The sequence below is a fragment of the Drosophila navojoa genome, chromosome 5, assembly GCF_054131105.1.
Source record: "Drosophila navojoa isolate 15081-1374.11 chromosome 5, UAZ_NAV_1.0, whole genome shotgun sequence".
Taxonomy (NCBI): domain Eukaryota; kingdom Metazoa; phylum Arthropoda; class Insecta; order Diptera; family Drosophilidae; genus Drosophila; species Drosophila navojoa.
In genome coordinates, this window is record NC_142893.1 from 18,248,105 (window position 1) to 18,263,780 (window position 15,676).

At 39.2% G+C, this 15,676-nt stretch overlaps 1 protein-coding gene across 5 annotated transcripts in view; it reads left to right on the forward strand.

Moving 5' to 3' along the window:
• The window catches only part of side-VIII (sidestep VIII), a 90,588-nt gene that overhangs the window by 56,901 nt on the left and 18,011 nt on the right, over positions 1–15,676 (forward strand). For 3 of the 5 annotated variants that reach the window (XM_018106688.3, XM_018106689.3, XM_089262441.1), the window contains 12 exons: positions 2,203–2,408; positions 4,881–4,994; positions 5,710–5,919; positions 6,034–6,185; positions 7,708–7,852; positions 9,111–9,241; positions 10,782–10,941; positions 11,556–11,770; positions 12,098–12,179; positions 13,802–13,961; positions 14,222–14,358; positions 14,650–14,832. In XM_018106688.3, the coding sequence (XP_017962177.2) occupies positions 2,203–2,408; positions 4,881–4,994; positions 5,710–5,919; positions 6,034–6,185; positions 7,708–7,852; positions 9,111–9,241; positions 10,782–10,941; positions 11,556–11,770; positions 12,098–12,179; positions 13,802–13,961; positions 14,222–14,358; positions 14,650–14,832 (1,895 nt within the window). The remainder of the gene's footprint in view (positions 1–2,202; positions 2,409–4,880; positions 4,995–5,709; positions 5,920–6,033; positions 6,186–7,707; positions 7,853–9,110; positions 9,242–10,781; positions 10,942–11,555; positions 11,771–12,097; positions 12,180–13,801; positions 13,962–14,221; positions 14,359–14,649; positions 14,833–15,676) is intronic. The other 2 variants (XM_018106691.3, XM_089262439.1) reach the window with 1 other exon arrangement.

A 15,676-nucleotide genomic window follows, 5' to 3' on the forward strand; every position in this document is an offset into this window, starting at 1 on the left:
AAGGCTGACTACGGCATTGACATGCGGCTGAAACTAATTGAACTTCAGCACTTCAAGGACTTGCAAATGACTAGAGCGAAAATAGTAATTAGCGTTGCGTAACGACAGTCAAGGCGAGCCAACTTGCTGGCCACGCTTCAACTCTTGTTTGTAATTAAAAACCACTCAGCAAGTAAATTAATCATAAAACGAAACTTGCCATTTGCCATTGCCATTGCCAATCCAATTGCCAATTCTTGCTGCTTCTTCTTCTTCTTCTTTTTGTTGTGCTGGACTCTCAGTCGAAAAAATTTAATTCACTCCTTCCTGCCTTCATGGCACAACGACTGCCCAGGCTGGCCGCTCCCATTTCAATATTCCATAGCTCGACTCGAGCTCGCAGCACTATTTTATTTTACAATCAACTGACATGCGAGCTGCATACGATATGCTGCATGCGGCCGCCTTTGCTTTCTGCTCCTTGCCTCATTATGCCCGGCCACACTGCGCCACATGGCTGCGAATCACAACTGCAATGCAATAAAATACAGACAAACGCTGACAGGCTGTCAGTCAATGCATAGATTGCTGCTGGTTTAATAATCAGAATTTTTTTTTTAAAGTTGCCAAGGCATCCATCCATCTATCGAAAGCAGAAAGGTACAGCAGAGCATTCGGTTTTAATTGGAGAAGAGTTCTGTCAGTGAATTCCTCATTTATTATTATACTGCAATTGAACTGATACAATCATAATTTTATACTATGAAGTATATGCAGCACTCAAATATTGTATTTTCTATTTTTAATGAATTTTTTGTTTTGTTTTTGTTTTGTTTATCAATTTATTGATATTTTTGAAACAGGATATGCTGGGAACCTTTCAGAGCTGAAGCTTAAAAATAAAATTCAGTTCAGTTGGTTTGAATAATATTTATATATTGTAAATATAAAATAGAGCATTCATTAATTTACCATAGCAAAGTGCAGCCTTCGTGTTTTTCCTTTTTTTTTCATATTTATTAAATATTATGAAAACAATTCGACTTATATACATATCATCGAGCTCTTTTTTATATATTTAATATTAAAAATTACTAAGAAAGAATCACAAAAATTTACTCAAAACTAACGTAATCAACAATAATTTAAATATTTTGGCAAATACAGTTCAGTTCAACTGATAGGACACTTGCCCACACTTCATCCCTCCCTATATAGATCTAAAAGAGATTTTAAAGTTTCATGTACAAAATGAAACCCAAATCAAATAGAAACTTCTGCTTAAGATTTAGTTGTGCTCAATAACATTATATGAGCATCAAATAACAAAAGTTGACGGCAATTTAAATAAAAATATTAGTATATATTACATATTGCTATAATATTTATATACACTGAATATTTTATATAATAAATTTTATTAACATACGATTTTTTATAGATTATTTGTGTTACAAGAACCCAACTACTAATATCAATTGATTTTAATTTTTAAATAATTGTCACGAAATATCATTTAAATAGAATAACAGCTCGGACCTCTTAAATATTAAAAACTCAGTTAAATTTGCTTCTTAAATGTATATGCTTAAATACATATACAATTCCCCTATGCTGACGCCAGCCACGTGCTGAGCCAGAGTTCAATTCGTCATCAGGCAAGGCAAACAACAAACAAAAGTAGACTTCGATACGAAATCTGTTATTCAACTTTTCAAAAGTCAGTGGCCCAATATTTGACACGGCAGCTGGAAATGAAAATGAGAGAAAGAGAGAGAAAAAAATAAGGAAAACTTTAAGTATATTGACTGGCCGCAGAAATGAGCTCAATTTAGTAACTTTTTTAGCGCCCCTACTCCAACCACAACCGCAAAGAGCGGAGGAGGAACAAAGAAAAAAATACTGGAATTAATCAATAATCTACAATTACAAACTAAAACAATAAATTACAGCAGACGGCTGTGGTCTGATGGGGGCCAGCAGGCAGCGGAGGGGGGATTGGTGTACATTAAGTGAGATTATTAATTCATTGCAGAACCCAATTACACAGTTCACAAAAGTTTGCAGCTAGGTGAGGCAGCTTTAAAGTTTGCTGTTCTTTCCTTTCCGGCTAGAGAGGAAATTTCAATGCTGCCCTTTGTTTGCTTTATTTTATTTTATTTTTATTCTTTACACTCGCTCTGATACATTTGGAACTTGTTTTCCTTTTCGATTTCTTTGCAGCGTGGATACACGCGACTCGAACTTTGCGCAGGGCACGCACTGGTCCGATGAAACGTATCGGGAGCGACTCTCCTTCCACGTGGAAGGACGTGCCGGCACGCTGACCATCAAGTCAACGGCTGAGGAGGACACGGGCGAGTATCGCTGTCGCGTCGACTTCCAGAAGAGCCCCACACGCAACTCCAAAGTGAATTTAACTGTCATAAGTAAGTACTGAGTGCCACCAGCACCACCCCACCACAGTGGATCCCTGCCTGCAGCAGCAGCAGCAATTGCATTGACATAATGCCATAATTGAGCAGCTAATTTGCTCGACGACATATCCTGGCCGCCACTCAGCTCCTGAACAAACACATTAGTTACTAAACAAGACGCCAACTGTATGCTCTGCCAAGTTTTTCAACAATTTCTCTACGATTTTTCCCACTTGCTCCCTTTTGGTCTCTGCACTTCTCGCGCTGCTCTCAAAATGCCAACTTGGCGAAAAGTTTCGTCTGCCGCCCCATTTCTCGCTCTTTAAGCAAAGTGCATAAAATCTATGCAGTTTCTGCAAAGAATTTTTTTCATATAAATTGTATTTAAGTTGTTATTGTTACAGTAGCTGGTAGATAAATTTAATATATTTTTTTTTCAATATACCAAAAGTTTATTATATAAATGTATTTATTATTAAATTCACGATTTAGCTGAGCATTTATTAATATTAATATATATTGCTATGGATTAGACGCAAAATGTCTTTTAAAAATATATATATTATATTATATTTTTAAAAAATTTTTATAATATTTTTATTTTTATGGTGCTATAAAAAATATATCAATAAGTATATGCTCCTTAAATTACATTATACATTTTATTATTTATTAATTTTTACAACTGCAAATGCAAAATCAAATAAATAATTTCAACTTGATATATTTATTATTAAAGTCTACAAATTGAAGTTCTAAGAACCAAACCAGAAAATTGCTCAAAATTAAATTTTCAAATTAAATTTGTTATCAGATATCCTTGTCTATGTCCTCGAATTGCTAGTAAATTGCATTTGCAGATAATTCAGTTTATTTCCTTTTACTCAGTATTCCGTTCAGACTCAAAAGAAACCTTCCACATATCAAATTTAACTTTAATTATCCTTGAGTCGAACCAAAAAAAAAAAGTAAAGCGTGTCAATATTTATTTATCCACTTAAGATAAATCTAAACCTCATCTCTATTAGAGTTTCATCTATAAGGAAAATGCTCTTTTACTTCTTACACATATTAATCTTCTATAAGCATTTCCAAGGGCACTCGTGCTACCTGTGCGGGCTAACGGTAACAGGTACAGCCACAGCCTGTAAATTCGCATTTAAATTTATATGCGAGTCCAAAGGCGTTTTTAGCTGAGATATACGACCAGGTCTTTGGTTGGCTATAGGAGAAAAAAAAAAAACGTTGGTAAATAGTTGCTGTCTGCGTTGGCGTCAGCGTCAGCGTCGCCGTTGGCGTTGGCGTTGGCGTCGCTGCTGCTAGATGAAGCGTTAAGCGGCATTGGCCAACGGGGCGTGGTTATGTTTTACAAACTTCTTGAGCATGTTCAGCATGCAGTGTGCTGCTCCACCATCTGTCATTGTATGTGTGCGTGTGTCTGTGTGTGTGTGTGTGTAAATGCGTGTGTTTGTGACATGTGAAGCGTAAAACCATGGCTGGATTTAGGAACTTTGTACGTCGGTTGGCAAAAACTTTAAAGAAGATACGAGTATTAGATTAAAAGTTGCCCCAGCCTTGGGTGGACAGTTTAGACAACTTGCCGCTGCTAATGCGAGCGGTAACAAGACGCTGCGGGTCAACAGCGGCTGGGCTGAGCAAACGAGAAGACGGTGTTGGACAGAGCTAAGTCCGCAGAGTAAGTCCTGGACATGTTTTGCAAATTTGCCAGCAAATATGTTGAGCTAAGCTCTGGCCATTATGGAAGGGCCATGCATACATATCCGTACATACATATACATAGACGCTCCAGTCTGGCAGACAGCTGCAAATGAAAATATTTTCTAGTGAATAATCGGAGCGTGGCGCGTGCTTCTCGGCCAAACAAGTCAAAACAGTGGCAAGTGGGCAAATAAAACAAGCGAATTTGCGAAAATTAAAAGTTTACTCAACACGTTGGCGAAAATTTACGGCCAGATATTTCACACAGCACGACTTGGGCCGGGCCCAGAGAGCATCGTAAAGCCATCGAGCAGCCCTACTCGTGGTCAGAAAAAAGTACGAAAATAAAATAAAATAGAAAGTGCTGACTTTGAGTTGAACTTTGCAACCTGCAAACTGCAAGCGGCGCCTGCTCCTGCTGCTGCTGCTGCTGCTGCTCCCGCTCCTGCTTCATGCTCCATGCCGGACTTAACCTGACAGCCGGTCGAGAGTGCAGAGCAGCTCTTTAATATTTGGACAGCAGTTGCTGTTGAACGGCTTAGCCAGTCGAGACGCTTTCCATGCTCCGATAACTTGAAAACTAATATGGGAAAAAGTAAAGAAATTAGCGAAAATTCAACTAGAAATCAAATAGGAAACAAAACATGTTAGTCTTGAAATTGATATTGCTGCTGCTGCTGCTGCTGCTGCTAATCCATTCAACACATTCAATTACCGAAAAGTCTAGCCCGAACTAAACTATCATTTCTCTTGTACTTGTAACAGCGCCACCAGAGTCCATCATCATACTGGACAGCAAGGGAGCCACCATCAAGGATCACACGCTGGGTCCGTACAATGAGGGCTCCAGTGTGAACGTCACGTGCGTGGCCATTGGCGGTAAGTAACGTCCACACGTGCCTCAGCTCGGCTGGCAGGAGGCGAGGGAGTAGCAGGAGGCGGATGAGTATATTGCCAAGTGTTGACGCTGCTTTTTGTGTCTGACAATTAAAACTGATGAGCATGAAAATGCTGGCAAAGATTTCGCATTTTATTTAATTTCACATTTGCTGAAATGCTGTCGACTGCACGAGCCAGCGGCCAACACGCATACACACACACACACACACATACAGACAGACATGCACACAAGGAACATCAACAATGCCCACACAAATTGCATTGAGAGCACTTGAAAATTGCTAAAAGCCAAACAAGACAACAAATGAAATAGCGAAAGGCACTTGGGCACACTCGCACACACACACACACACACACACACACATACACATAGATACTAGCTCGCATAGGGGGCACTTCTTGCTCTTGTGAGCACATAAACAAACAGTCAAAGACAGCAGCCAAATCGCTGCGAGCAACTAAGCAGGAGGCGGCAGGGCACAGGCGCAGGCACAGGCAGCTATGGGGCCAGCTCAAGTCGAAGCCGTATAACAAACATATCAGTTGCACACACACACACACATACACACACACAACCAGCAGATGTCTGCCCATGCTCTACGTATGACTCGCTTCTTTTATACCCACCCGCACACACACACACACACACATACGGCTGCACTCAATAATTCTCTTCTATTCTGCTTTGCTGCAGGTCGACCACAACCGAGGGTTACCTGGTGGCACGGCAACACAATGTTCAATAGCTCCGGCCTGGGCCATCCGCTGTCGGAGCGACGTGTGGGCAATGTGCTATCGCTGGCCAAGCTGAAGCGCAAGAATCTTCACATGCAGCTGACGTGCCGGGCGGAGAACAATAATTTGACAACGCCAATTATCAGCAGCATCGTCCTCGACATGAACTGTGAGTTTGTTGCATCACACACCACACGCCACACCCACAGCCACCCCCAACCACATCCCCTCCCTCACTTGCTAATTAATTAATTTTTTCTTCTTATCATTGTCTGCGCTGCAGTGCGTCCCCTGATTGTCAAGCTGCAGGGTGAGAATCGTCCGCTGTCGGCGGAGAACTCTTATCAGCTCAGCTGCGTAGTCATCGGCTCACGTCCAGCGCCAACGATTACCTGGTGGAAGGGCAGCACGCCCATGAAGAATACGCACGAAATCGTAAGTACCCAAGCGGAGCAGCGCCCAGAAACCCCTTGAGACCCGCTAACTGTACTGAAAACTGACTACAGCTAGGCGACTACATAAGCACCTATAATTAGCAGCGATTTCAACTCGAACGTAAGAGTATTAAGAGCTTTCCCCACTTTGCACTTCACACTAAAACTTCATGTGCGAGAACACTCTGCGCTGTTTATAGAAACTGTGAAAGCACTTAATGCCTGTGAGAGCGTAGAATATGAAATTGTATATCTTGGAAATTATATTATGAGTGAGAAGAGGAGGAATCAAAGAGACAATTAGAGATTATGAGTAGCAGCACAAAAGAGCAAGAGTTTAATAATGATAGAGAAATATCTGTATGAAGAAGCTAATCAACAATTTATCATCATTTAAATTACATTTTACAAAAAAGAACAACATCTGAATATATCATTTAATAGAGCAGAAATGTTTTTATTTATTTATTTAATTTTTATATAGTTAAAAAAATAATAATAATAATAAAAATTTAAGTTTGCAATATTTCAAAACACTAAACTTAAAAATAAATATATATCTTTTCAAATAAAAATTTAAAATCATTAAATCAAGATTTTCGACAGCAAAACAAAATATAATAATTATAATAAATTAATAAAAATTAATCAATTAGAAAAAAAGTAATTAAAAAATAAATAAATAAATCAAAAGTTAAATTATTTAGTTTTGCTAAAATACAAATAAAGAATATATTATTATTAAAAAATAAAAATAAAATAAATTGAAATTAACTAATAAAAAAAATTGTGTTATAATATTTAGATCCAGTTTTATTTTAGCTGAAAAATAAGTTTCTAACTTCGATATTTAATAGCAAAAATTAAGAGAGAATTTTTTTATTTTTTATATATACATAATATATAAAAACAATTTTTTATTAATGATTTAATATGGAATATAATATAATAAGAAATTTTTAATTTCTATAATATAATTCACGATTCTCCTTGCTCAAACTTACAACACAAGTTAAATAGACAAAATCTATATAAGTAAATAAATAAGTTCAAAAACAAAAGTTAAATTAAACGGAAATATTTTAGACTTAGTTGGGCTTCAATATAAATTGCGTAAATCCCGATACTGGGGCCAACATTTTCAAGCATGAGCGCAGCCCAAGTGAAACATCTTAGCTCAACTATTATGCATGCCCCATAACAGCTGTGGATAGGGTGCGTACATTCAAATTTCCAAGCTGGGGGTTGTTGTCGCCCCGCAAGTCAACCCCCTTTTTGGGGACATGCTTTGTGGTAATTGAAGTTACTTTAACGGCAGTCACGTAGCTGCCTTCAATTAAAAGCAGGGACTGGTCTCAACAACTGTCCGTAGCACGTCGCTGAGGGTTTGTGCTTCCTCGACGGCTGCTGGTGCTGCTCCTTTGTCTCGCTTGACAGCACACACACACAGAGAGACTGTGCCTGAGAGGGAGGGAGAGTGGGAGGACCATTAATACTGTTTTGCTATTTCGTTGACTTTGCAGGCCAATCCGGATGGTAATATGACCACTTCGGTGCTGACATTCACGCCCACCATCGACGATCGCGGCAAGTTCCTATCCTGCCGCGCTGAGCAGAGTATGATACCTGAGTCGGGCATGGAGGATGGCTGGAAATTGGACATCTATCGTAAGTTTCATTTCGTTGCGTTTCGTTTCGTTTACATTCCTTTTCAGCTTGTTGGCTTGTTGGATTGCTTATTAGCCAACATCAAAGTCACTCCGGGTGAGGCTTTTAAATGCTAATGCCGCAGCGCAGGCGGCGTATACTTAATATTTAATGTGTTTGCCGCAACTTTTAATGAAAAGGAAAGCAGAGAGGCGCAGAGCCGCCACCTCGGCCGATATCGACTTTAAATACTTCCACCCGAAAATGCTGTAAAAGGCAGAGGCTATAATTTTATATATTTTTTTTTTCGGCTGTTGTTGGTTTTTGTGTGTTTTTTCTGTTTTATTTTCTTGCCGCTTTTTGTGTGCCAACTTGTGGCAAGTTTGGCAAATTAATTTCCAGCGGCGGCCGGCAAAACTTTGCGCCAAACTTGCGAAACTTTTTAACCCGCCGCAAACACCGCAAGCAGCGACGTCGACTGCGAAGCCATCTTTACGCTTTTACAGTTTTTCGACCTGTTTGCACAAAATTTAAATGGCAATCCACCCCACCACCGGCACCAGCACCACCTCCACAGCCGCTGCACCGCTTCCGTTTCCTGTTTGCCTTTGCTGTGCGCTTTGGTTGCTTACCTTTCAAAAATATATATATAAATTTCTTTATTTTTTTTTTTTTTATGATGCGCCTCACATTGTATTGAAAGCTGCGGTCCATTGGGCAACTCTTTGGTCTGGGCCGGCTGGCCTGGCTCTGCTCTTGTTTGCACAATTTGATAGATTGCTTAATAAGCTTAATTGATTCGCGCATTCCGCAGCCCAGTTTTGATTTAATTAAGTTCAGATTTTACTTGCTTAGGCCCGGCCACCCAGCTACCCCATAAAACAAATGCTCGCTGTCCGTTTGGGCTCCACACTCGCCGCTTTCCATAGACAAGATACAAAATCCTCGCCCTGGTCCCAGACTAATTGCCAACAAGCAGAGGCACAAGTACTCAGGGGGGCGGGGCAACGAGTTTTCACAACTTAAATTGCCTAATTTGTGAGGCTTACAAAATAATTACACCTTTGTGTGCTACGCCGTATTTTATTTGTTTTACGCTTTTTATGATTTACTCGTTCGCCTCGCTCCTCGCTGCTTGCAGCTTGTGGGCGTGGCGTGGCGTGGCGCTTAACTAATTTGCGCTTAGTTGCCCTGACAGCGAATCGTTTTAAGTGGTTTCTTGCATGTCTTATGCGCATTGGGCTAATCTTGTAAGCTTCCCATTTCTCTGCCGTTGCAGATATACCCGTCGTGAGCCTGGAGCTGGGCACGAACTCGCTGAATGCAACGCTGCGAGAGGGCGTCGATGTCTTCTTCGAGTGCAACATCAAGTCGAATCCGTGGATCTACAAAGTCAGCTGGCGACATAATGTGAGTATCAAACGGCTTGAAATTAAGCTGAATATAAAGAGATTACAAATTGTGTTTGCCTAGGATACGGGCTTACTTTATATTCAAATAGAATTAAATACAACTCAGCAAAAAATAAAATAATTTAAGCAAGAAATTAATTTGGTAAATGCAAATTAGTAAATTAAAATACAATAAATTAATATAATAAAGTTATTTACATAAATAAAGACGTAGAAAAATTAAAGCAATCAATTGAGTGTACAAATAAAATAAATCAAACACATAAAAGAAGTGAATTAAAAATAAAAAATTAAGTACGTATTCATAAATGAGTGAAAAATTAAAAAAAAAAATAATAAAACGAAAATAATAATAGAACTAAACACAGATATTAATATTAAAGGAACAAATTTATTGGTTATAAACCCAATCAATAAAAATGAGTAGTAAAAAATAAAGACAATATAAATATTAAAATTAAAATAAATAAATAAAATATGGAAGAAAGATCATAGAATGGTTACATTTTTCATGTGAAAATATAGCACAATTTATTTAATAATTTTATTCATAAAATTCCATACTTTTTACTTGCGAAACAATTTAGCAAAATTGCAACAAAAATAAACCTATTAAATGTATTATAACAATTCAAATCTATTTACAAAATACCTTTAAGATATTGGGAGAATGTCCATTGCCTAAGAATAATATTTTAAATATTTATTAAATATACAATAAATGATTGCTAGCTGCAGCTATTCAAAGTATAAGAATTAAAGCCAATTAGCTCTCAACTGTAAATGAATAATAAATCAGCAACATTCTTAAAGCATTCACACGAGCACAGCTGCTGTTCATGAAATGTTGCATGTAATTACACATATGTACACACACATTTATATATGTATATTGTACATGTATATTTAGATATACCATCAATATGGCTAATTCAATACAACGTCAATATTAATGCTTTGGCTGTGCTAAGCATTTGGCCCGAGGGCTAGCTTAAGCATACATGCAGCAGCGAAGCGTAGCGCCTGAGCAGCGAAAAATTCAAGTCGTTTATTGTACGTTATTATTTTCATTATTCACTATACATAAATTACCTTGAGGCTACACAACAAATCGAAAAACGGCGCCCACACCCCGGCGCCACATAATTGTTGCATATTTTAGGGCTGGCTGGGCGCCGAGAAAAAAATCTACACATACACACGCACACACACACGCACACACACACGCACACACACATGCACACACACTCAGGCACATGGTATATAGGAATTTATAGAATTTATTATTGAATTATTTAGCTGCAAAAGCACTTAACAATTTATGCAGGTGGAAATTATGCAGCCACGCCCACCTAGTCAACATGGCTACGCAGAGGGCCCCGCCCGTCATGGTGCCGCGGGCCAACATGAAAGTGTTATTAGCCTCAAATTAAATTTATTTCAATGCGCCGTTATCGTCAAATTGAATTTAACCCAATAAATTGTGGAATTGAACGTCAACTTGTATTTATTTATTTTCCTGCTCGATTTCGTCGCAGGGCGCCATCCTGGAGAATAATCCCGCCGAGGGCATCGTCGTGGCCAATCAGAGTCTTGTGCTGCAGAACGCGAGCCGGGCCAGAACGGGCATCTACACCTGCGTGGGCAGCAACCGCGAGGGCGACGGCGAGAGCAATCCCGTTCAGCTGGACATTCGCTGTGAGTAGTCGAGCACGCTATCTAAATACCCGGACAATGCCAATAGGGAAACTTATTCGGGCTAAATGCATATTTCAATGGCTGCAATTTGTAAACAAATGCTGACACAGGCTCTGACATGGCAGCTGCTTTCATTAGCTCTGTAGCCAATTAACATGCAACATGTTGCAGCAGACAGACAGACATTGCGGACAGACGCTCACAGATGCCAATGCAAGCACAATTGCCAAATAAATATTAAATAACAAGTTCGAAATTGATTAAATTTGTGAATTTGCAATGCCCGAAAAGACTCCAAGCGAGAGCTGCATAGATATGCTGGTTGCTAAGACTTTTTTTAGAATGCTGCCTGCTGCCAGTTTTCTGCTGCCAATTGTCAGTTTCAGTTGCCGCACAGCAAATTGAGCAGAACGTTGCAAACGAGCGCCTTTTGTTGCACACTGCTCGGTCGTTGGCCATTTGAGCACACAAATTGAACTCAAGTTTCGCAATGTTTTGCTTTAATTATGCAAATGCCTTTGCCAATTTGCACAGACACGTACTGATGCTGCTCCAACTCCTGCTCCAACTCCAACTCCAACTCTTCAACTCCCCAACTTTCAACTCCATTTCAGTTGCGCCCGTTTGCCGTGCCGGACAGCGCACCACGTACAGCTCGGGCCGCCATGAGACCGTCAAAGTTGCATGCGAAATCGATGCGAATCCCGCGGAGGCAACATACGTCTGGAAATTCAATGCAACGCAGGGCGAGACAGCTGATATACCCGCATCGCTGGTGGCCGTCGACCGCGGCCGCAGTGTGGCCCACTACACGCCCATGGTGGAGAACGTAAGTATGCCCCTCTCACTTGCTCACTCGCTCACTCACACTGGGGTCACATAAATCACTACATGGCCGCCTCCGGCTCAGCTCCTCGGCTCCTCCTCGGCCCAGCTCCTGCTCGGCTGGGCGTCACATAATTTTCCAAACGAATTGCGGTTTTGAATTTTCAATTAAGGCCGAAAAGGTGTGTCGCCAACGCCGCATTGCATGCATAAATTAAGCCAACGAAATACCATTCCATTGTCACTCACGCCAGGCTCCACACACACACACTCACGCACACACACATGCATTCACTACTAACTGTCGACTCTTTTATTTTGGCATTCACAGGACTACGGAACTCTCCTGTGCTGGGCCAGCAACGAAATTGGCGATCAAAGCGAGCCCTGCGTGTACACAATAGTGCCAGCAGGTGAGTAACAGCCCAAAGCACACACGGAAAGAAGCCAACCGACGTGCCCGGGCCACCTGCGTGGCGTCCACGTGTTTGTCCCGTTGCTCTCATTTCCGCTCAGCGGCTCGCTTACGAAACTCTAGCGCTTAGGGTAGCTCAGGTTATGTGACTATTTCGGCATTCGATTTCTATTTTTCAGTTTCAAATGTTACGGAGCTAGAATATATTTGTTTATGATTTATATTTGGCATTTGTTCTTTTGTTTATATGCATAATTCGATATTTGATTTTTGAAAAGTTTTTAAAATAAAATGAAGCGAAAAATAAGTAGAAAATAAATTCCTTTCCCATCAAATGGTTTAAAAAGTAAATGGAATACAAGACAAAAATATTTTTAATAATGATAAATAAAATAAATAAATAAACAAATATAAAAATAAATATATTTAATAAATAAATTAATTAATATGAATAATAAACTAATAAAAATATATAAATAAAGTGTATACAAAAATTAAATATTTTATTTAGCTAAGTTATTTAATTATTTAGTTAATGCAAAATTGCATTAACCACTTTAGATCAAAGTATAAAATTGATAATAAAAAATAAAATAAATATAAATAAAAATGATAATACAAAAAAATAATAACAATAATATTCGAAAAATTAAAAAAAAAATAAATAAATAATGAAAATAAGTGAAGTAAATTAAGCAACCAAAAAAAAAAAAAAACAAAGAAAAATTAATAAAATAAATCAAATCAAATAAATAATAAATGATGATAAATTATAAATAAATAAATATTATCTTAATAAACATAAATCTTATCATCTGAAACGAAAACTGTGTTATATGCTTACAAAAAAGCAAATATTTTTAGCAATATTAAATAGATAACAAGCCAATTCCAAATATGTTATTAAAATTTTCTTTATACTACTCACTTAATTAAACCAAGCAAAGTTTGTTATCAGAACCCTTTTTTAATTATTTCTTATTATTTCATATACAATAATCAAGACTGATTATTGAAGTCTTTAAATAGACGTTGGCATTTATTCAGAAAATGAGCATTCCTTTGCACATTTAGACATTCTTAGAGTCTACTTCATGTATGAATAACCTTTAAATACTTGAGAATCATGCTACCAGCATCAGTCCCCGCTCTTGGATATACTAATGAGCATTTCCTTTCAGTTCCATAATTACATTTGCGGGCTCAAAGTTGCACTTCAATAGATTCGTAATAGAATTTACCTGGAATGGCAGAGTATGCGAAGGCTCATAGCTGACGTTCGCTCTGCCACTCTGTGGCCCTCTCCAACTGTTGTGTTTGTCTGTGTTTTTGTTTATGCTTAGTTCGGGTCGCAGGTGTCCCACTGTGCCGATTTGTTGATGGCTTTGCCGCTGCTTGCCTCGACTGATGCTGCTGCTGCTGCTGCTACACTGTGGCTTATTGATTCTAAAGTCACAATTTATGTAGTCTAGTGTAGCAGTGGCCGTTGCCATTGCAGTTGCCGTTGCCGTTGCAGTTGCGTCAATCACGTGCAACTTTGGCAATTTGTTGCATCAGTGCTAAGCTAAGCACTGAATAACAATACGAAGAAATCTAAAAATAAATTGTCTGCTCGAACAGGCGAACCGGATCCATTGTTGAACTGCACGCTGCTCAATCAGACATCGTCCGGCTTTCAAATCGAGTGCGTTGAGGGCTTCGATGGTGGCCTGCCGCAGGACTTTATCATGGAGGTTTACATGAACGGAACGACGCGCTATCCCAAAATTTACAAATCAAAGTGAGTAACAGACGAGAGAAGAAGAGAGAAAGAGAGAGCGAGAGAGAGAGAGAGTGGGAGAGTGGGGGAGAGTCTAAATCACACGCCTTGTGACTTTTGCATTACACAACATGAGTCAACGAGGCATGTGCAACGCATAGACAGAGGACGCAATCCGTATCCTTGCACGGCACTGTTCATTTATCGTCTCTCGTTCTTTTCTCGTTTTTGGTGCGGCTGCTGCCTGGAACATTCAAATATCGATTTGACGCGCATTACAGGAAGCCGTACTTCGAGGTGAGCGGCCTGCAGCCGGGCATGGGCTACAATGTCTTCCTCATAGCGCACAACAGCAAGGGGCGCAGCAATGCGACTATATTGCAGGTCTACACTCTGAAGGATCCGGAGAAGCAGACGGGTGAGTCAAGGAACATGGATGGGGCGAATGGGTTTGCAATTTCATGCATGTCCTGATATGTCCTGGCCAGCCGGCAATCGTTGCCTACAAATTAATTGCCGATGCTACAGCCACAGTTACAGCCACAGTTAGAGCTACAGTTACAGCTACAGCTACAGCTACAGTTACTCCTGACACTCACTCACTCATTGACTGACTGTGAGCCAGACGGTTTGATTTGTCTTTTAATTTGCTTTAAGTTCTTTGCTTTCTCTAACATTTCTTTCTTACACTCTGGTTGCATGCTTTCAGTTCAAATAACATTTACCAGATCCTATCAAGCCTTTAAGCCTGCCCATGGCAGTCAACCGACAACAACAACAAAAACAACAGCCACAGCAACAGCAACACACAGCACTTCAAAGGCAACCACAAGCGATTGCATATGCGACGAGGATGAGTTTATGGGCGTGGGCAAAGGGGCGTACGATGAAGGTAGTGGCTACTTTGAGCTTAAGATCTTCATTTAATCCTGCACAATGCGCTTTAAGCACAATTGCGCACAGCTCACACACGCACACTCACACTCACACTTACACAATTTGATGTTTTGCTTGAGCACATTTTATTATTTTAATAATTAAATATAATATCTATTGCTTTTGACTTTCTAGAATTTTTATTAATTTCCTAATTTGTTTTGACACTTTTTTCTGTTGTCTAAAAATATTTTGTTTATGAAAAATGCATCACGGATTATTAATTTTAACTTTTGAATTTTTATTCAATTTATTTTAAGTGTTAGTAATTTTTATTTAAATATTTTTGTTATATTTTCTTTTTTCTCTTCTATATAATTTTCTTGTTTATTTTAGTTTTTTTTATTTCTCAAGATTTTGTTTAGCATTTAATTTGTTTTTCGTTTTGTTGTTTATCAATTTGATTTCAATAAATTGCATTAAATTTTATTTTCCATTTCGTGTTGTTTGAGTTTTTCAATTTGATGCCTTACTTTGCATACGATTTGAATAAGTTTCTCTTGAAATGTGACTAACGAAGCTCGCACGATAAATCCGGACGCATTTTTGAACAACTGCTTCAGACTTTGGGTTTTTGGGTTTTGGCTTTGGCTTTGGCTACTAAAAATGCTCGACATGCCGCCGCCGGCTGAGACAAAAATTAGCAACCTTAACACTGAGCGGCTTACAGCGGACCACACACGTACTGGACACACACTGACACACACATGCAGCTCATTAAAGCGGCACTAAATTCCAAGCACGTGCTGCAGGAACTGGGACCGACAACGAAAACAACAACAATGAGTACGGGTCGAGAG